This window comes from Marmota marmota, unplaced genomic scaffold (genome assembly GCF_001458135.2).
Source record: "Marmota marmota marmota unplaced genomic scaffold, marMar, whole genome shotgun sequence".
NCBI lineage: Eukaryota > Metazoa > Chordata > Mammalia > Rodentia > Sciuridae > Marmota > Marmota marmota.
The window spans coordinates 16130904-16152397 of NW_026000174.1; the positions used below are offsets into that span (position 1 = coordinate 16130904).

General features: G+C 45.7%; 2 protein-coding genes across 13 annotated transcripts in view; both read left to right on the plus strand.

Moving 5' to 3' along the window:
• The first annotated feature begins 7404 nt into the window (after positions 1 to 7404).
• On the plus strand, positions 7405 to 21288 carry Pgap2 (post-GPI attachment to proteins 2). Of its 12 annotated transcripts, XM_048788175.1 has the most exons (8): positions 12425 to 12911; positions 13237 to 13536; positions 14297 to 14320; positions 14618 to 14786; positions 18899 to 19151; positions 19292 to 19467; positions 19995 to 20103; positions 20283 to 21288. In XM_048788175.1, exons 4-8 carry the CDS (start codon positions 14619 to 14621, stop codon positions 20411 to 20413), a joined length of 837 nt encoding a protein of 278 aa, XP_048644132.1. In that variant the 5' UTR covers positions 12425 to 12911; positions 13237 to 13536; positions 14297 to 14320; position 14618; the 3' UTR covers positions 20414 to 21288. The 12 variants fall into 12 exon arrangements, with proteins under 12 accessions (XP_015333005.1, XP_015333006.1, XP_015333010.1 ...); XM_015477519.2 differs by lacking the exons at positions 12425 to 12911; positions 13237 to 13536; positions 14297 to 14320 and adding exons at positions 7405 to 7519; positions 9594 to 9768; XM_015477520.2 differs by lacking the exons at positions 12425 to 12911; positions 13237 to 13536; positions 14297 to 14320 and adding exons at positions 7405 to 7519; positions 9594 to 9768 and having other exon boundaries at positions 19292 to 19398.
• Stim1 (stromal interaction molecule 1) overlaps positions 7408 to 21494 on the plus strand; it is a 250668-nt gene continuing 236581 nt past the window's right edge. The window contains exon 1 of the mRNA XM_048788166.1: positions 7408 to 7519. The gene's annotated coding sequence lies outside the window, so the exon portion shown is untranslated. The remainder of the gene's footprint in view (positions 7520 to 21494) is intronic.

Below are 21494 nucleotides of genomic sequence, written 5' to 3' on the forward strand. Positions count from 1 at the left end.
CTTTTTTTTTTTTTTTTTTCTGGTACCGGATGATTGACCCCAGAGGCACTTAACCACTAAGCCACATCCTCAGCCCTTTCTTATATTTTAGTTACAGACAGGATCTCACTAAATTGGTTAGGGTCTCCCTAAGTTGCTGAGGCTGGTCTCAAACTTGTAATCCTCCTGCCTCAGCCTCCCCAGTTGCTAGGATATATAAAATTAAGCACTATAAAAGTAAAGGAGCTAGGCAGGGTCCTGGTGTCCCCTTAGAATTCCAGCTACTCAGTCTGGAAGGGTGATGGTTCCAGACTTCTTTTTCTTTTTGGCAGTGCCAGTAATTAAACTCAGGGCCTCATGCCTTTTTAAAATTCATTTTTATTTTTTTGTTCTATTTTTTTCAGATTTCTTATGTGGTGCATTGGACAGAGCAGCAGAGCTGGAGTCAAACAGAGCTAAGTTAAAATCCTAGTTCTGCTAGTTTTTAGAGCTTGCACAAACTATTTAACTGTTCTGTGCCCTAGTTTTCTTTTCCATGAACTGGATACAATACTTCATATTTTATAAGTTGATTGTGAAGGTCAATTGAGGTGATGGGATTTGTAAAAAACTGAGCATGTTTGGCTCATGGTAAACACTCAGTAAATGTTGACTCCCTTTCTCTTTCCCTGAACTTGATAAGAAAGGGTGAGGTTGATAAATAGCATATAATTGGAGTTTTAGAAATCTTGAGTACATACCTTTGACTTTTTTTTTTTTTTTTGCACTGGGGATTAGAGCCCAGTGGTGCTTTATTGCTGAGCTACATCCCCAGCCTTTTTGAGACAGGGTTTCACTAATTTGCTTAAGGCTTCACTAAGTTGATGAGTCTGGCCTTGAATTTGGGATCCTTTTGCTTCAGCCTGTTGAGCCAATGGGATTACAGGCTTGTGCCACATTTTGTTATTCCATTAAAACAGTTAATGTCTGGGCACTTTGGCACATGCCTGTAATCTCAGAGGCACAGGAGGCTGAAGCAGGAGGATCCTGAGTTCAAAGCCAGCCTCAGCAAAAGCAAGGCACTAAGCAACTCAGTGAGACCCTGTCACTAAATAAAATACAAAATAGGACTGGAGATGTGGCTCAGTGGCCAAGTGTCCCTGAGTTCAATCCCCCCTACCCAAAAAGAGAGAAAAACAGTTAATAGACATTTGGGTTGTTTCTATTTTTAGCTATTATGAATAATGTTGCTTTAAACATTGTGTACAATTTTTTTTGTAGTCATATGTGTTCAATTCTCTTGCATCTATCCCTAGGAATGGAATTGCTAGTAATTTGTGGTTCATTTTTTCCCACATGGGTCAAATGCTTTATTTCTGATTTTTACCTGTTGATTCTTAAAATCGCTTTTTTGGTTTTTGTAAAATATTTATGGAAGTAAAGTTAAAATAACATAAAAAAATATGCACTATGAAAGTAAAGGAGCTGGGCAGGGTGAATTCCAATTCCCCATTGGAATTCCAGCTATTCAGGGGGCTGAGGCAGGAGGATTGCAAGTTTGAGGTCAGACTGGGCAACCCTGTCTCAATAAAAAGTGCTGGAAGGGTAAAGGAGGACCACTGGGGATGTCACTCTATGGTAGAGTATCCCTGGGTTTGATCCTCAGTACTGCAAAATAAATAAATAAATAAAGATAAATTTAAAAAATAAAAATGAAGGGCTGGGGATGCAGCTTGTGGTAGAGCACTTGACTAGCATTCCCAAGCACCACACCAATAAATAAATAAATATACTTTTGGCTGGGAATGTAACTCAGTGGTAGAATACTTCCCATTGTTGAGCCCCTGGGTTCAGTCCCCAGCACTGCCAAAAAAAGAAAAAAGTAAACAATTCCAGTAGTATTTGATTTAATACATTCACAATATTTATGCAGCTACCATCTCTATGTAATGTATAACATTTCATCATTGTAAAGCTAAACCCTTTTTTCACTAAGCTGTATCTCCCTGTTCCCTTCTTCTTCCAATGTATAACTATCAAATCTGTATCAATGGATTTAATTACTCTGAATATTTCATATAAATGGAATCATGCAATGTGTGACCTTTTGTGTGTGGCTTCTTAGCATGTTTTCAAAATTCATCTGGTTGTAACATATACCTACTAGTACTTCGTTCCTTTTCATGGATGAATAATATCCCATGGTGTGGACATACTATATTTTGTTTATTCATTCATTTGTTGGTAAACATTTGGGGTAATTCCATCTTTTGGATATTGTGAATAGTCCTGCTATAAAGATGTGTACAGTTTCCTGTTTAAGTACCTTTTTTCAGTTCTTCAGGGTATATTCCTAGGAGTGGGATTGCAGAGTCATATGGTAACTTTATGTTTAACTTTCTAGGAACCACCAACTGTTTTCCAAATTGGCTGCACCATTTAACATTTCCAATTAGCTATATATGAGGGGTCTAGTTTCTCCACATCCTTGCCAACACTTATTTTCCTTTTTTTTTTCCCCTTATTATAGTCAACCTACAGGATGTGCAGTAGTAGACTGGATCTTGTTAAGTTGCTTAGGGCCTTGCTGAGTTGGTGAATATGGCTTTGAACTTGTGATCCTCCTGCTTCAGTCTCTCCAGCCTCTGGGATTACAGGGGTGCCCCACCAGGCCCAGCTCATTGTGGTTTTGATATGTATTTCCCTAATGATGTTGAGTCTCTGATTAAGAATGCATGTGATGGGCTGGGAGTATAGCTCAGTTGGTAGAGTGCTTGCCTTGCATGCACAAGGCCCTGGGTTCAATGACCAGCACAAAAAAAAAAAAAAAAAAGAAGAATGCATGTGGTAAACATGCCATGGTGGTTCATACCTGTAATCCCAATGTTTTAGGAGGCTCAGGCAGGAGGATTGGGAGTTCAAAGCCAGCCTCAGCAATTTAGCAAGGCCCTAAGCAACTAGTGAGACCCTGTCTCTAAATAAAATATAAATAATGGCTGGGGATGCAGCTAAGTGGTTAAGTGCCCCTGAATTCAGACTCTGGTACCAAAACAACAAGAACCATAACAACAAAAATGAAGAAAAAAGAATGCATATGGTAATTTCTAGGGAGATCACTAAAATAATAATACCGGGGAAAAAATGGAATAATCCAAAAAGAATTTAAGAAGACAGAGGTATAAATGACAAAAAAAAAAAAAAAAAAAGTGAAAATATTTTCGTGCTAATTAGTACCCTTTATAGGATGGGTAGAGTTCTCTCAAAAGGGAAAAATAAGAACATTCTAGGCCACATAAACTGAGGAAGCAAAAGGGCCAGGAAAGAATGTAGCATATCCAGGAATACAAACTGGAAGTGAAAGAGGGAACAAAGAAAGTTCTATAGAACAATGAAAATTCAGTAACTGAATCAGGGTTCTGGAAGTAGATAGGTAAGTCTTGGATGGATAGTTTAAAGCCATCCAAAGAAGATGTCTTGATCATTTAAAAGATCTCTGAGAAGAATGAAGAATAACAAATCCTCAACCCAGGAAGAGACTGATTTTCTTAAGGCTTCCAAGGAGGCTGAGGCACATTGTGGCCTGAAGTTGGATGTATTTTTAGCACTGTCTGCATCTCTGCCTCTTCACTGTCCTTAGCCTTGCTCCTCACTTTGTCCCCCATTCCTAGAAGTTGTTCTTCAAATGCCTTCCTATGGTTCTTAAATCTTTGCTTGATCCATCTAAATACTGCCCATCCTTCAAAGCGCACTTCAACTGGGTATGGTGGTGCATACCTGTAATATCAGCTACTCTGGGGGCTAAGAGAGGAGAATCAAAAGTTCAAGGCCAGACTGGAGTTGTGGCTCAGTGGTAGAATGCTTGCCTCACATGTGTGGAGCACCAGGTTTAATTCTCAACACGACATGAATAAATAAAATGAATGAAATAAAGGTATTATGTCCATCTGCAACTAAGTTCAAGGCCAGCCTCTACAACTTAGTATAGATCCTATCTCAAAAAGAAAAAAGGGCTGAGATGTGGGTCAGTGGTAAAACATCCATGGGTTCAATCCCCAGATCAGGAAAAAGAAAGAAAAATGAAACACTTCAATTAAATTAAAATATTTTCTGAGTTCCTACTATATACCTATGCAAGGAATGTATGAAATGGGTGGAGTTTCCCTCTTTAAATGAGTTCCCAGAAAAGTGGGGAAAGGGACAGAAACAAATTATTTTGCTACTTTGTGGTCAGAGCCCTAATAAAGTTTGGTAAAAGGCACCTAATGCTGTGGGAAGATCATGGGGTTTGGGGTTTGAGGTTGGGGTTGGGGGGAGATACAAAGAAAGTTGAGTAAAACTTCATGGGAGAGTGAAGTATAACTAGAATATAAAATTTGTGCTTGAAACATTGGATGGCCAGTTCATGAAGAATATTAAATACCACACTAAAGAATTTGCTCTTATCCTAAAAGCTATACAGAGTTGGGGCTGGGGATATAGCTCAGTTGGTAGAGTGCTTGCTTCGCGTGCACAAGGCCCTAGGTTAGAGCTGGTCTAGCTGTAATGGGGAGGATGATAGACATGAAGACAAGGAGACCAGTGAAGGAGATCCCCTATAGGAAGCTTTCCTTGACAATTACTTCCATATTCTGATCCTCTCATCTGCCCCCTACATCTACACTTCCACCTTGCTACTAGAGGTGGAACATCATCGTGAACATTCAGTCTCCTTGGGAGTGTGTAGTCTGTATGTGTGGAAGGGAGAGTGGTACAGTGATTGTGACTAAAACAGACTCCAGACAAACCTCACCAGGAGGGCAAGAGACTCCAGGAACCCTCAAGTGCAGCAGCAGCTACATGGACAATGGACAAACGCCAGTTCAGCAAACACTGAGTGCCTATTGAATGAGGGCAAGAGTAGAAGCTTAAGTGGTCATTCAACTTCTTTAGCTATAAAATGTATTTCATTAAATTTACCTCACCAGATTTATTGAGGATCAAATGAAAGAGTGGACATAAAGTCCCTGGCACATAGGAAGAACCCATTCTTCCTTTCAAACTGACAGGAGAAGAAACATATTCAGAGTGAATCAGTGACAGCCAAGGTCAGATCATTCAGAGAAGGCTCAGCCAGGATGAGTTCAAACTGCAGCTCACACATCTGGTTTAATAACCACCATGCATTGGGTGCCTTCCACATGCCTGGCACATTGCTCTGATTCTCACAACAACTGTATGATGTATATAGTCCTAAAACAATTTTACAATGGAGAAACTAAGCTCAGGGCTAAAAGGGCCCACATTGCCCAGGTCACCAGAGAATTAAAGGCAAGATTAGAGAATGTCAGGGTTCAGGCAAATGGGCCAGAAGCAGGCATATACAGAGTGAAGGAAGGCAAGGAGGATGACACAAAGTTCTAAGAAAACCAAAATTTATTTGTTGTAATCGGATGGAAGTGGTTCTTTTAAGTAGAGTTTTAGTAATCATTTTTCTCTGAGCCCTAACTCTTAAGTACAGGGTAGTGGGCTGGGATTGTGGCTCAGTGGTAGAGCGCTTACCTAGCATGTGCGAGGCCCTAGGTTCAATCCTCAGCACCACATAAAAATAAACAAAATAAAGATATTGTGTGCAACTAAAAAATAAATATATTTTTTTAAAAGAACAGGGTGGGGAGAATTTAAAGTCTTATTTTAGAACAAGACACCATCCCTCCAGGTTTGAAGTCTCAACGAGTGAGTCTAAAATATGTCTGTGGGTCCCCTACAAGTGTCTACCACAGAGAGGGCCTGGCATGAATGAACAAGACTAAATGCATGAAAAAGAGTTCTGGCAAGTTGATAAATTTGAGCCTGTCTCCCATTCTGCAAAGTGGCAATTATAATTATCTTATGGGACCAGCAGTATATAGTGATTGAGGGAATGACCTCAGGTGCCAGGATGGAATCCTGGTTCTGATATTTACTAGCTGAGTAGGTAAGGTACCTTCTATTTTCCATTGGAAAATGGAGATGTTAATAGTGTCTACTTCACAGGATTTTTATGAAGATTAAATAACACATAGCATGTAGAAAAGTGAGTGGGATATAGTGAGTGCTCAGAACGTGTTAATTATTACTTTGAGGATTTAAATGAGAAAGGTGTGATGTTAACCTTGTCTAGTTCAGAAATCCTCCACGCACTGCTTTTGTTCCCTCATTCTCGGTTCTTGTGGAATAGAATGGTCTTTGCAAAGGAGCCAGGGACCAGCTTGGGGAAGGAACCTGGGAGTTGATTTCTGGGATCAACCCTCTTTGTGGGAAGACCCAAGGCTTGGGCAGATCCTCTCTCCCTATGCTTTTGTTAGACAAGACAGAGCGCCCTCTCCTGTTCAAATGTGGGAACATCACTGGCCCAGAATTTTCGGGGTGAGCCTCACAGGGTCTCAGAGCCTGCAAGGTGCTCTTCCCCAGAATGAAATGCCCCAACCAGCTCAGAGGAGCAAGGTTTGGAGGAGGGGCGCCGAAGCTGGGGCAAATCAGCCTTAATATTTCAGAAGGGCGAGACGGGATAATTCATTTAGGATGTGGGTGGAAGACAGGAGAAACTGGGGTCAGGGAATGACAGAAATCGGGGTCCTGTTCGATTAACTTTATGTTCTTTCAACAGGTGATGGGGACGCGGCCGAGAGGTAAGGTGACAAAGTAACTTATCCAGCACTTCACTCCTAGATGTCTGACTGCCCTCAAGCTGCCAGAATTAGTGGCGCCGGGCGCGTGCCTGTAATTCCAGCAACTGGGGAAACTGAGGCAGGAGGATCGCAAGTTCAAAGCCAGCCTCAACAATTTAGCGAGATCCTGTCTCAAAATAAAAAAATAAAAAGGGCTGGGGATGTGGCTCACTCGTTTAAGTGCCCCTGGGGTCAATCCCCGGTACCAACAAAATAAAACAACAACATTAAAGCAGAATTACTGGGGCCGATCAGGGCTGGAGGGACATGGTTTGTGGGGACGCCAGATTAAGGGGGAAGAGCCAGGGGTCTGGGTCCCTAGAAGCCGGGAAGAGCCCACAATCGGTGGGGGAGCAGTTTCCTCCCTAAGTTCCGCCCCGCGCGCACCGGCTCCGCCCCGCGCCCTTGCAGCTCCGGCAGGCCCCCAGCTGCTAGCCCCCGGCCCAGCGGGGCCTCTCTCCTGGAACCCCCAAGTTCCCGTACTGCGCTGGTGCGGCCTCTTCGTCACTAGTGCTTGGGTAAGTATAGGGATGGCTATACCCGCCCGCGGGGCAGCCCCATTCGGGAAGTTAGGCCACGCGGTCTAGCCGCTTCAGGAGCGGGCCGAATCTCTCGGTCCTGGTGCCTGCCTTCTTCCCGCACACTCTCTGTATCCCAGGAACTGCTTCTGTCCGGATGTCCTGAACTGACCTCCTTCCTTCCCCTCCCCAGCGTGGAGCGAGGTGTGCAGGGATTAAGCTCTCCCTTCTTTACTCTGCAGGGCCTCCTGGTCAGGATTCCTCCCAGGTGCTGCGGATGGAGGCATGGGGTAGCCTTGGAACCCCATAGACTAGTTTCGAATCTCAGCTCTGCCAGTTATTAGCCTGTGACTTTGAGTAAGTGTTTTTAACCATCTTAAACTCTTTTCCTCTTATGTAAAATGGAAACACAGCCTATAGTGCCACTTCATGGAATTATATTGAAAGAAACAATGTATATTATTAAGTGCTGAACAGGGTGCTTATAGGCAGCCATTAAATGTGATGGGAGTGTCTGCTGAAAAAAATCTCTAGGAACTGTGGATGTGAGGTAGGAATACTCTTAAGCAAGCAGTTTTCTACTAAGTAGTATGTGTGAGGAAGTTAAAGCTGTCTGGGGGGCAAAACTCTAGGTAGTGAGCTCCCTGTCCAGAGGTGTGGAAGAGCAGTGTGACTAAATTGGAGAGCCCTTAAAAGTAATCTAAACCGTCTGATCTCCTCCTTGCACAATTGTGGAAACAGGCCCAGAGTGCCTAGTTGACTTGCCCAAGATCACACAGTTAAGAAAGAGGACAGACATACCTCCAAGAACAAACTGGAACAGACTATCCTTTTTTGTTTTGGAAACTGTCCCTTGAAACAACCTCATCAACCCAGGGGTTCCTGAGGGACCTGGAGCTACAGGCTTTGAAGAGGGATGTTGGGAGGATGGACTAGGTATACTGCAACTGTAGAGTCTTGGTTTGGACTGGGTGGGGTGCTTTCCAACTAGGGCCCTGAGGGACTTCCAGGGCGTGTAGAGATGATCCAGGGAATGTGTTGGATTAGGGAAGGTACCAGAGCCACTTTAAACTCCTTGGGGAGATCCCTGACCACCTCCCTACCACCCAAGGGAAAAAGAAACTTGAAAAATTGGGACAGGCAGCCTGATTGGGCCTGGCATAAAGGGAAGGTAGATGAGAATTCAGAAGCTTATCCACCTGGATTGTTCTGGAATGCCAGGATGCCAACCTAAACAGGTCAAAGTTCTTTCTGTGGGTGGGGCCAGGGAGAGTTAGGACTTGATTTGGCAAGGCCTTTGAGACCAGAAGGGCAGGTTTTTTTTTTTTTTTTTTTTATGTATCTGGAACCAGCCCTAATTTGGCATCAAGAAGCCTAAATTCCAGAGATAGTTTTGCTCAGGCCCAGCTTTGAAGAAAGGCCTTTCTCCCTCTGCATCTTATTTTCTCTATCACTACAGTGGGAACTGGGCTGATTGGCTAAACTCTGTAGGATTTGGTTTTTCTATTTCTTTCTTCTTTTCCCACCCTCATTCCAGTCTTAATCTGAATTTTCTGCCCAGAGCTCTGACCCAGAGAGGAAGGGGTAAAGAAGAGCCAGAGTTGCCATGTGTAAACTTTTCAAGGGCTCTGCACCTCCCTACTGCTGGCTCTCCATCTACTTTCTACAGGACCTTGAGTAGATACCTGCCTTAATTTTCCCTGCTATTAACTGATGGTGTTGTTGGTGTTCTTTTTAGCTATTATGGTTCTTGACCTTAGATACCCTTGTTTGAGGGAAAAATCAAGTCCTCAAGAGCTCTCCTGTAGTCTCAGGGAGAGGGTGGACTGAGAAGCCTCCAGAAGCTGACCAAGCAACTCTTTCCTGCAAACAGCAAGCCTAGACTAATGCCAGGCCTGATTCTGCAAAGCCTTTCACCCTCAGAGCACGTGAGGCAATAGGCAGGGACAAACAGGAGTTTGAGGTTCTCTCAGCTTCCATAGAGGCCCTAATGCTGTGAACTGCTTTGCCTGCACACAGAAGGGACTGAGGGTGCAGGAGGGCTCTGAGCCAGTGGGTGAAGCCTGGAGACTTGGCCCTAGGCTCAGAGGCTTTGGGGAGGAGATGGGCTATTCTGTCCACTGGTTGGCTGTAGAAACAAGAGACTAGATAAACTAGCTTCTGTAGTCCTAGAAGCCAGGCAGAGGAGTGAGGAGAAGGTCTCCCAATCTGTTCAAGCTTCATCCTACTCTAGATTGGGTTCATTGTCTTCCCTCTGAAATTGAGTTTGAGTGTTGTCTTGGGATTCTGAGTCAGTCTTCCTTATCCATGGCGGAAGCTGTCCAAATTTAGGAAACATTATTCTCAGACGCCCCATCTGAACACAAGGGCTGACTTCACTGAGTCCCAGCCTGCTGTATGGGGCCCTGACAGCACACCACTCCATCCCCAGGTCTGACAAGATGTACCAGGTCCCACTGCCACTGGATCGGGATGGGATCCTGGTTCGGCTCCGCTTCACCCTGGTGGTCCTGGTCACGGTCTGCTGTCCATTTATCGCCTTCCTCTTCTGCATCCTCTGGTCCCTGCTCTTCCACTTCAAGGAGACAACGGCCACACACTGTGGGGTAGGGCTTCGGGGGCACTCATACCTCATATTCAGGCCCATCTTGATCTATTTTGGATCCTGATTTTATTTTGATAGGATTAACCAGCTTTCCAGTAGGGTCCATCAAATATACTGGACTTCTTGTGGGGGGGTTACCTGAAAATTGAGGTCTCAAGGATTAGACTCCCTCCACCTTCCATGAAGGTTCTAGGGACTGGGGCCACTGAAATTGGGCAGCCCCCAAACCCACAACTCAATCATTACTTCAAAGAGGACACATTCAGGAGCCCCAGCATTTGCTGGAATGTAAACAGAACAGGACTGAAGGCATTTTGGGTCTCATAGTGGCACTGTGGGCTTGTGCCTGTCTTTTTGAGAATGTGATTCTGTATATGTGTGTGTATGTGTGTGAGTGATATAACTATATATAATGGCTTTGAGTGGGGTATATATGTAAAAGAAACTCTTATCAGTGCCTGTCTATATGGGAACCCAATTATGTGCATGTATTATATGTTCTGGGGTGGGTCTCATGAGCACTGAGACTCCACCAATTGTCATCTACCCTCTGGATGGGAATATGGGGTGTCTGGGCCATGAAGATAGGAGAGTTCTTTCTCTGTAGGATATCAGAGTAAATAGGGTGAGACTTGCATTAACCTCTGCTATGTTCTTAATTCATCCACTGAGACCCAGAGCTTCAGTTACCCATGTCTAAAGTGAGGTTGAGCCAGGTACAGTGGTCCATAACTGTAATCCCAATGACTTGAGAGAATGAGGCGGGAGGCTTGAAAGTTCAAGGCCAGCCTCAGCAACTTGGTGAGACCCTGTCTCAAAATAAAAAGGACTGGGGATGTAGCTTGGTGGTAAAGCACCCCCAGGTTCAATCTCCAGTACTAAAAAATTAAATAGTGAGGTTGATGATTCCTGTCCTCCTCCTTTTCCAGGGCTAGTGTAGAGCTCTAGATATTGCAAAGATGAGAAAGTAGTTTGGGGAATGTGAAGGGTGAGGGTCAGGAGAATGAGGAAGAAGAGATTGTTAGAGAGGAAGGCGGGCAGGAGATGAAGTTATCCTTGGGACTCTAGGTGAAAAACCAGGGCCTGAACATGGACTCTTGGGCTAGTTTCTGAGAGAGTTTTGAAGGCCCTCAGCTAACTTCCTTTATAGGAAGTTGTGGACCTAAAAGAGCATCTGCTTCAGAGAAAGAGGAAGAAGTAGCAGAGAGGTCTGGATAGGAGTTTGGGATGGAACCCACTTCTTTTGTTCATATGACATGAAGTTTTCCCTCAGATTTGTCAGTGGATAGGCATGAGTCTTTGAGTATAGGCACTTAGTCTGATGAGACCTGTTGCTAGGAGCTATCAGAAGGAATAGGACTGGAAGGAAAAGGAGTGACCAGGTGATCTGAGGGAGAGGATTACTCTTTTCTGACTTAGTGCTTGTTTCAGATAATGCATCAGTGTTCCCATTACTCTGGCCAACTCTAGTTCATCCAGCAGAACTCTACCAAGATGTCTTCTCCTCCAGAAAGCCTTCCCTTTGGGACAAACTTATAACTCCCTTTTCTGGGTGCTTACAGTTCCCTGTGTTATCTTTCATATACTTATATATTTGTGTGTATCTTCCACACCAGACCAGGATCTCCTTGAGGGTAGATAATGCATCTGAGTCAGAATGTATTTGTTGAATAAATGGATAGGACCCCCCCAACCTAATGCCACAGGAAAAGGAAGACGTGGTATAAAGCAGTCATAGTCTAAAAAAAATATATAATATTTATACAACATATAGCATTAAACTGAGTAAGTAGGCTGTTTGCACTGACACTTGTGGCTGGCCCTGAGGGCTAATAGGATAGATAACCTCAGCATACTTTGTATACCTGTTACCTACTCTTGGCATACCTGTTGGGAAACTAAGGCATAGGTAGTTGTTGAAGGTTACCTGGTCATCTGGAGCAGTAGTAGGCCTGTTGGATCCCACTTTTCATATATGCTTTGGATTTCCCATCTGGAATATTCCAGGAGCCAAGCCTGGTGGCGCATGCCTGTAATTCCAGCAGCTCAGGAGGCTGAGTTAGGAGGATCACCAGTTCAAAGCCAACCTCAGCAAAAGCAAGGTTCTAAGCAACTCAATGAGTCCTTGTCTCTAAATAAAATACAAAATGGGGTTGGGGAATGTGGCTCAGTGATCAAGTGCCCCTGAGTTAAATCCCCACCAAAAATAAATAAATAAAAATAAGAAAAATAAAATAAAGAAATGAAAATGGCTAGGAATGTAGCTCATTGTTAAAACTCCCTTGGGTTCAATTCCTCAATACCTCCCCCACCCCCAAAAGTAGAATATCCCAGGAATGGCCAAACCAACCTAGCACAACACATCTATAATTAACAACTTTTCCTCTGCTTGCACATGCCCTGTGATGGGGCTTCCTTCATTTTCAGGTAACCTTTTCTAAGACGGCTTAGAAGTAACAATCTCTCTCTCCTCTCTCTCTCTCTCTCTCTCTTTTTTTTNCACTTGACTACTGAGCCACATCTCCAGCCCTTTTTTATATTTTATTAGAGATAGGGTCTCATTGAATTGCTTAGTGCATCACTAAGTTATTGAGGCTGGCTTTGAACTAGTGATTCTCCTGCCTTAGCTTCCCTAGCTGCTGGGATTACAAGTATGTGCCACTGCACCTGGCAACAATCTCTTTCTTATAGTGAGCATAGGATTTTTTTTTTCTTCTTTTTTCCTTTCTGTAAGTCTCTATCCTGACCCTGGCTCTGCTTTGATAGCCATGGAACTACTCTCTTATTTTGGCTTTAAGTCAACCTGCAGAGATCGAGAAGACAACAGTGGGGCTGTGTCGTGTATGTGTGTGGTGCTAGGTGCTGGTAATTGAACTCAGGGGCACTCTGTCACTGAGCTACATCCCCAGCCCTTTTTAAAATTTTTTAAAAATTTGAGACAGGGTCTCACAAAGTTGCTAAGACTAGCTTTGAACTTCTGCCTCACCCTCCTGAGTCGTTGGAATTATTGGAGTGTGCTATAATCCTGGCTCCTTAGGAGGTCTTTTTAGATAGCATAACTATAGTTTCTTCAGGCAACACACACAGGACGTGGCCTCTAGGCTTCTCCCCACCTTGAACATACCCTTGGATTTGACCTAGTTGGTAACTATTTTCTCTGTGTTGGGCCTTGATCTGGGCATGGGACTTCAGGTAGCCTGGATAGTATAGGTGAAAGTAAGATTATTCATTCCTATTACTGGCTGTTAGATATCTGTTGATGCAGCCTGAGTTGCCATTAGCTGTTTCCCCATAGGTACAGGCAGGACACTGATGTTTCATATTCAGATCTGCCTAGATTCTTTTGAATCCTATGATTCTATTATTATTATCACAGATTAGCCAGTTCTCTAATGGGGCATAACATACATACTTGGTTTTGCTCCAGTCAAAAAGGGCCAGATCCAATTCTGTTTTTTCTCTTTTCTAGAAACCTGCATGCATCCCTGGTTACAACCCTCAGAGAGGTCCCCACCCCCACCCCGGCAAAGAAGCTGCAGTGGACTGACCTCAGCCACTATCACTTCTTAACCGTTGCAGAGTGTTCCGGGATTTATGATGTGGCCTTGTTGATCCTGGGAAGGCTGTGTGCCTGGGCAGCCGTGGAGAACTAGGCTCTGTGGGCGGGAGGGCAGGCCCTGAGGAGCTAGGGGTGGGACCCTCCTGTCTTAGAGCAGTCTCAGTCTGGCTAGAGCCCTCAACTCAAGCCCCGGATTCTTCAGCACCCAGTGTGAGTGTTGCTTAGTGAGCCCCCACCCCTACCCCATCCCTGATGAGTAGCTGCACTAGTAGACTGGGGTCTCCTTAATGAAGGGAAGTATAAGTCCCCAGGGGAGATCTGATCTTAGGCCTTTTACAAAGCCATCTCTGTCTGCCTCAGAAGGGAGCCAGCTTGAGGGGTCATGGTGGTGGGGCATTAGCAGGTGCAGGGAGGGATAGGGAGAGGTAAAGCCCAGCTCTCTGGGTTTTTGTCTGACCTGGACAGAATCTTCCTGGGTCTGGTTCAGCACAGCAGGCTGATGCTGAGTGGACAAAGTTTCTATGACCCTCAGATTCCCCCATCTTTGGATTGGGTGACGTGGTCTTCTTAGATGGGGAGATGGGAGTTTGAACCTTCACAAGAACCCTGATATTCTGAGTTCAGGGTGCTGATGGCCTGAGGCTTTGCTCATTCAGAGCCTGGGGGTGGGAGGTCTGGTAGCCTATGGCCCCACTGAAATAGGTTCTAGACACTCCCATTGTTCCTAGTTGAACTTGGGTGAGGAGGAGGAATGTGGTCAGACGGGGTGAGTGGGAGGGCTTTACTAGTTCAAGCCAAAGGTTCTTTGTCCAGGTTACTTGGCTTGAAGGAGGTCTTGATGTAGAGCCTTAAGCTGTCCAGTGGCAAGAGATCTTAGTCCTAGTGTTTGATCCTGTATAGTTCTGGACCTCAGTCTTTCCTTCTGTGGGATGGGAATAATAACCTTTCTACTTCTGATCCTTCTCCTTAGTGACTGTGAGGTCGTGAGAGTGAGGTGAGTCATCAGGACTCCCAGGTCCTGTCCCCTGGAAGCTTCTATTGCCCAGGTTCTTCAAGAGGTGAACCTAGATTCTCAGTGTACCAGCAGATTCCCAAAAGTTGCTCCTGTCCCATCTCCCACTGTTCCTTGGCAGTCTTCCTTTCCCCCCTTGTGTCCTTTCTACCATTTCTGCTCTGGCTCTTCCCTATACTCTGAGGAACCAGCTCTGGAAAAGGCCCCACTTTCCCAAGCCCAGATATTTCACCAGGCCCCAAGTTGTGTCCCTTGCCCTTCTTGGGCCACTTCCTACAGGATGTTCTCTGCGGCCTCCCAGCCCTTGGACCCCGATGGGACTGTGTTCCGGCTCCGCTTCACAGCCATGGTCTGGTGGGTCATCACTTTCCCTGCGTTCGGCTTCTTCTTCTGCATCATCTGGTCCCTGGTGTTCCACTTTGAGTACACAGTGGCCACTGACTGTGGGGTGAGTGCCAGGCTCCTTAGCACTTGGGTCAGGGCCAGGGTAAGAGATCGTGGTGAGGCAGGATTGGAGAGTAGGAGAGAACTAGAGGGTCAGAGAGGGATAGAGAATTTGGCAGTAGAGATTCATAGTGTCTGTAGAGACACAGTCCTCCACGAATTGGAATTGGAAGAGGATTATACAAAGTCCAAAGGAGCTGGACGTGGTGGCGCATAACCTATAATCCCAGTGGCTCAGGAGGCTAAGACAGGAGGATCACAAGTTCAAAACCTGCCTCAGCAACTTAGCAAGGTCCTAAGCAATTTAGCAAGATTCTGTCTCTAACTTAAATAAAAGGGCTGGGGATGTGGTTAAGTGCCCCTGAGTTCAAGTTCAATCCCCAGTACAAACAAAAAGGAAAAAAAAGAAAGAAAGAAAGAACGTTCAAATGGAGTTGGGGTCGGGGAGGTTGATGTAGGAGAGAAGGGAAGGGGTTGGAGGACTGGCCAGGAGAGATCACGAGAGGGAGAGGTAGCTGAAAAAAGACCAGACTACAAAGGAAGCCAGTAATGAGAAGGTACAGTGAGGCCCAGAGCCAAAAGTAACAGGTGGCTTAGCCCTACTCTAGGATTCTCAAGCTTTGTTTCTCCACGAGCAGCCCTAGCCCCACAGCCTGTGGGGTACACTCAGGGCTCTGCTAGCTGGAAATCTGGATGGACTTCTTGCTTTCCAGATCAGTTCACTAGATCTTTCCTGAGGGACCAGGGGTAGAAGTTCTATGTCAGGGACATGGAGCTGAAAATGGACTTGTTCTCAGCATCTCATTCCTGCAAGAGACAGTCCTTGGGCACAGTTGAAATATAGTGAGTTGGGATTCTTGCAATAAAAGGGAATGAAGGTTTTCAGGGATCAGAGGAAGCACCTAACCCAGCTTGGATGTTGGGGAAGTCTGACTTTCTATAGGAGGGGGCATTGTTTGTGGGAGATAGGGGGATGTGAAGAAGGATCTTTGTGAATGCCAGGCCGACAGCTTTGGATTTTATCCAGAGGGCAATGGGGAGCTTTGGAAAGATTTTAAGCAGGAAAAGGGATATGATTAGATTTGTCCTTTAGAAGATCATCTCAGCTCCTGAGTGGAGAACAGATTTAAGGGTTGATACAAGAATAGGGATGCTAGTGTAGTGACTCATACTATTGGAGACCAGAGCTAAGATGGAGACCATGAGGTTAGAAAGGAAAGAGGATGGAGTCCAGAGAGGAAAAGGAAATAGGATTGACAGGAATTAAAATTTTTGTTTAGTTGGCAAGGGATGAGGAGGCAGCAAGGCAGGTAGAAAAAGTCATTTATAATTTGGGGAGGACTTTTAATCTGAGACCAAAGAAATGGATCTCTAATGGTAAAAACCTGGGGAATTCTTAGAAACCCCACTTTGTGAGTTTCTGATCTCCTGCCCTGTTAGAAAGGGGTTTTCTATCAGGGGCTAGGGATATAGCTCAGTTGGTAGAGTGCTTACCTTCCATGCACAAGGCCCTGGGTTCAATCCCCAGTACTGCCAAAAAAAAAAAAAGAAAGAAAGAAAGGGGTTTTCTACCCATTTCTCAGTACTTTTAGCTCTGGGCTCATGGAGAGGTTTGGAGTGAGCTGTGTATCTGGTCTCTGATAGATCTTGCTGTTGCTTATTGCTGGCACCATTGGTGAGTGAGCAACTTATGTGCTGGGAATGGGGGTGGAGGTGGGGTATATATATACATACTTGATTTTGTTTGTGCATATGTGAGTATGCACGCATGTGCCCCTGTGTGTGAAGAGACAATCCCTGCTCTTAGATTCTCATCCTAATCTGAGAGGATTTTGTGAAAACAGAATGCAGTCACAAGGCTCTAACTTTTCACTTCTCCCCAAGGTCTCCCCCCAATTCTCCATCATCTCTACCCAGTACTTGTTCCCAGCATCAGAAAGGACTCATCACTTTTGAGTGCTTTGAGCTCTTCCAGTCAGGCTTAGGTACTGGTCCTATTCCTCTTAAAGTAGCTGAGATTAGGGAGCAATCTTCAGAATAAATATTCCAGGAAGAAAAGGCAACACTCATTAACCGAACTGAGAGTAATAGAGAGGCTCAAAAATCAAGTCAGGCGGGCCTGGGGATATAGTTCAGTTAGTTGAGTGCCTGTTCCACATGTACAAGGCCTTGGGTTCAATCCCCAGCACTATACACACACACACACCAAGAAAAAAAAAGTAAGGAGACTTGGAGGTCTCACTGTATCTGGTGTCCTGCCTCTCAACCCATAAACAGGCCTGGCTGACTGGCCACTTGACTCACAGTGGCCAGTCTTTTCAGAGAAAAGCCTGCAGGCATTTCAGAGAAGTCTATCTTCTGAAATCTGTCATTTATCGTACCCACTATGTGCCAGACACTGCAGATGCTTTGCATACCTTACATTTAGAATTCATAATCACTCTGCAGGTTAGTGGTGTTATACCCGGGTTACCAATGAAGAAATTGGAACTCAGAGAGGTGAAGTGCCTTGCTCAAGGTCCCCCAGATAAGCTTGGATACAGACCCATCTTTATGAAGTTCCAAAGCCTCCTGCTGCCTCTGCACTGATTACTCAAGCCATGGCCTTGAGAGCAGTGTCTCTTCTTGGAGAACTCTGTACTAAGTTTCCTGTGACAGAGCTGAACTTGACAGTGCTATACTTAGCTTCCTCCACACATTTTTTACGGAGGCCGTGAAGTCCCTGACTTGAACCCTTCCTCAGGCCCACCCCTCCCCTGTGAGCTGTCTCTAATTTTGCCTACCTTCCCAATAGTCTGTAGATCCATTCCACTAGAGGAAAGGAATAGTTTTTCAGAGCTCCATCTCTGAAGACTTATTCCTTCAAGAGAACAAGTTCATTCCCTTGCTGGGTCACTGGATTTCTGACACTGCCCTGGCTCTTGTTGAGAGTCTAAAAATGTCATGGAAGCTGGGTGTGGTAGTGCATGCCTGTAATCCCAACAATTTGGGAGGCCAAGGCAGAAGGACTGCAAATTCGAGGCCAGCCTCAGCTACTTAGTGAGACCCTCTCACTAAATAAATAAATAAATAAATAAATAAATAATTGCTGGGGATGTGGCTCAGTGGTTAAATACCCCTGGGTTCAATCCCTGGTACCAAACCAAACCAAACCAAACCAAACAACAACAACAACAACAAAAGTGCCATGAAAAGTGTGGGCAATGAACTGGTAACTTCCAGTCTTGGAAACTTTTAAAAATGCAGGTGCTCAGGTTTCAAAACCTGCATTTTCACACATCTTCCCAGTGAGTTGTACTTAGTTTGCAAAGCATTGCTGTAGGCCAGAAAGTATTAAGAGATCCTCCTCCCATTCCTGTTTCCATCTCAAGTACTGTTCACTTGTCCCATATTGTTTCACTGCTCATACAAGCAATACCAGTCCTTGAAGCCTCCCCTTTTCTCAGCCTACAATGAGGTTGCATTTCCTTAAGGAAGGAGGAGTTCCAGGTATTGAGAAAGATGGATAGGGAGATGCACAAGAACAGGGTCATTTTCTCAGACTATATCAGGTTAGAAGCATCCACTTTCTTAAACATTATCAGTATAGGGGTACCCTTCTTGCCTAGCTCCCTCAGGATCTCTCAGCACCCTCTACCACCTGGGCACATTTACCCTGAAGAATGAGTGGAACTGGAAGCAGTGAGAGGAACAGCTCAGCTAGGTAGCCCTGTTCTAAGGAAGGTCAGAGAGTCTGTGACATCTCTGTCCTCAGGACTAATTCTAGAGTCCTGGATTCCTGGGACTCCCCTGGGGTCTTTTCTGAGACACAGCTCTAAGCTATGGGCATAGGACCATTTGAACCCATCTACACACCTGTCCAAATGTGCAGGTTCCAGTTTGTGGGGAGATAGAATATGCCTGCCCTGCCCTTGCACAAATCTCAGTCTGGCTGGGGAATAAAAACCCAGCACCCTGGGCCCATGACCTGGAAGGGAAGGTCTCTTGGGAGAGCTCTGGGAGCACTTAAAAGAAGACTTCCTGGAAGGGAAGGGGCTGGAGCAGAGCCCGTGACTGTGATAGATTGGGTGGGCAGGACCAGTGGAGGACATGCCCGGACCAGTCACAACTTTCTAGGTGCCCAATTATCTACCCTCGGTGAGCTCAGCCATCGGCGGAGAGGTGCCGCAGCGCTATGTGTGGCGCTTCTGCATTGGCCTACACTCAGCACCCCGCTTCTTGGCGGCCTTCGCCTACTGGAACCATTACCTCAGCTGTGCCTCCCCGTGTCCTGGCTACCGCCTGCTCTGCCGCCTCAACTTTGGCCTCAACGTCGTGGAGAACCTCGCACTATTAGTGCTCACCTATGTCTCCTCCTCTGAGGACTTCAGTGGGTGCTCCCATGGTGGAGGGGTGGAAGAGGGTTTGGGAAAGGGACAGAGCCCACCCCTTCTCACATACAAACCTTCCTGTGGAAGGGTGAGGGCGCTGCTGGCTGTGTGTGCTCCCCATCCTCCTCTCTCCCTCCAGCCGTCCATGAAAATGCTTTCATTGTGTTCATCGCTGCTTCCCTCGGTCACATGCTCCTCACCTGCATTCTCTGGCGGCTGACCAAGAAGCACACAGTAAGTCAGGAGGTACGGTCTACCCTACTGGGCTCCACGGGGCCCAGAAGAAAATCAAGAACATCTGTCCTCAGGATGCTGGTAATGATGGGGTGGGAACTGGAGTTCTAGAAACCCTGGCAGAGGAGTACTGGGTTTGGGGCTGAGGCATGGAAACAAGTTAAAAGTGGCTTATTTGTCAGAATCTAGGATTATGTTTGGGTAGTAAAGGAGATTAAAATAGAAGCAATGGAGACTCCAAATAGGGGTAAAATGAGTAAGTAGCAGACAGGCTCTAGTGGCTTAGGGACAGTGTCAGGGTACTGCAGTCTAGATTCCACCCACCCATACACATGCCATTCTTTGCCACACAAAGTATCTGAGGAGTGTTGGGTTGGTGGGTGACTCCATGTAACTTTTATACTCCATCCCTCTGAAATGGAAGAGGCAGGGCTCATCAGGGATGTGAACATACTTGTCATTCCTGCTGCCCATGCCTCTTCCCCCTTCTATGACCACTATGGGAACCAAGGGAGGGAAGGCCCAGCCCTTAGAAGCTGGGGCTAAGAGGGGAAGCTACCCACATATACCCAATAAGCTGCAGAGTGATCAGACAGCCCACCCCCTAGGATCGCAAGTCCTACAGCTGGAAACAGCGGCTCTTCATCATCAACTTCGTCTCCTTCTTCTCGGCACTGGCTGTCTACTTTCGACACAACATGTATTGTGAGGCTGGAGGTGAGGCCAGGCTAGGATCCATAGATGGTCATAAGTGTCTTTGGGGCAGTTGTGATGTTTTTGAGAGTGGGCAATAGTCTTGGGTACTGGCTGACTACTATTATTTCTCTGTAGTGGGTTGGTGATTTAAGAGGCTCCTAAAAGGAAGTAACAGGAGGTTACTTGTGTCCTTAAAACAGTATACACCATCTTTGCCATCCTGGAGTACACTGTCGTTCTAACCAACATGGCATTCCACATGACAGCCTGGTGGGACTTCGGGAACAAAGAGCTGCTCATAACCTCTCAACCAGAGGAAAAGCGATTCTAACACCTCTGCTGCTGGGAGAAAGTAGCCCACTGCCTAGAAACAAGAAACCACTCTGGCCTTCCCCATACCCGTGTCCTCCTGGGTCCTTCTGAAATGGGGGAGAGGGAAGAAGGGCATAGGACAAGGCTGACCCCAGCATCTCTGGCTTCTCCTCCTCAACCCTCACACAGCCACAGGCGCCTTCAAGTAACGTCAATCTAAACTGACAGGCCCCAAGAAGCTGAGCTGGAAGGAGAGCTCCACCACTTGGTGCTAAAAAAAGTTCAGAGGTTTATGACCACCATCCAATTTTTGGCTTTTACCTAGCCACCTCTCACTGAGGTTAGGGACTGCTGAGCAGTGGCTGCAGCTTCAAAACCATAGCCATTTCTCTCCAGGTCATTCACTTGACTAGAACCTGATAATCTTCCATGCACATTTAGGCCTGTGGCTGTAGTCCCCTGCTGGGTTTGCCCAAGTGTTTTAGTCCTGACTTCACTTCTTTAGTCTGGTGTGGGCCCTAAGGTTTGTATCCTTACCTATCTGAGCCTCAGTGTGTCCATGTGTATGATGGGGGGAGGTGGCAGTGTGTGATCTCCAATGGCTCTGCCAGTGTGCTTCTGACATCATCTGATGGAAGTGGTCTATACCTGAAGGATGACCTGTTCCAGAAAAAGCACCAGCACGGCATGTGTTTCTCTTCCCTTCTGAAATCACTAGCCTATATACCCTTCCTCCTTGCAAAGATATGGGGTAGAGGGATCAAGAGGCACAGTTCCCTACCACAACACAGGCTCCCTGGTGTATAACTCCCTATTACCCCAGACCCTGAGCTCTTCTGGTTGTACATTTTATTTCAAATGAAAATAAAAATTTTTTTTTTCTTTTGCCAACAACCTGGGCTAACCTTTCTACTCTTGAGGTTCATTCCTTGTTTAATAGTAACTGAGGTAAGAGATGGGTTCCAGGATGGAGGGAATAAGTCTATGGCAGAATGTTTTTGGGCCTAGAGTCTCCTAAGGCTCCAAAATGGAGGTTTATAGATGGAGGTTCCCAGCATCTGTGGATGGGCCCCAGAGCTTTGTTAGGGAAATTAGGGGGC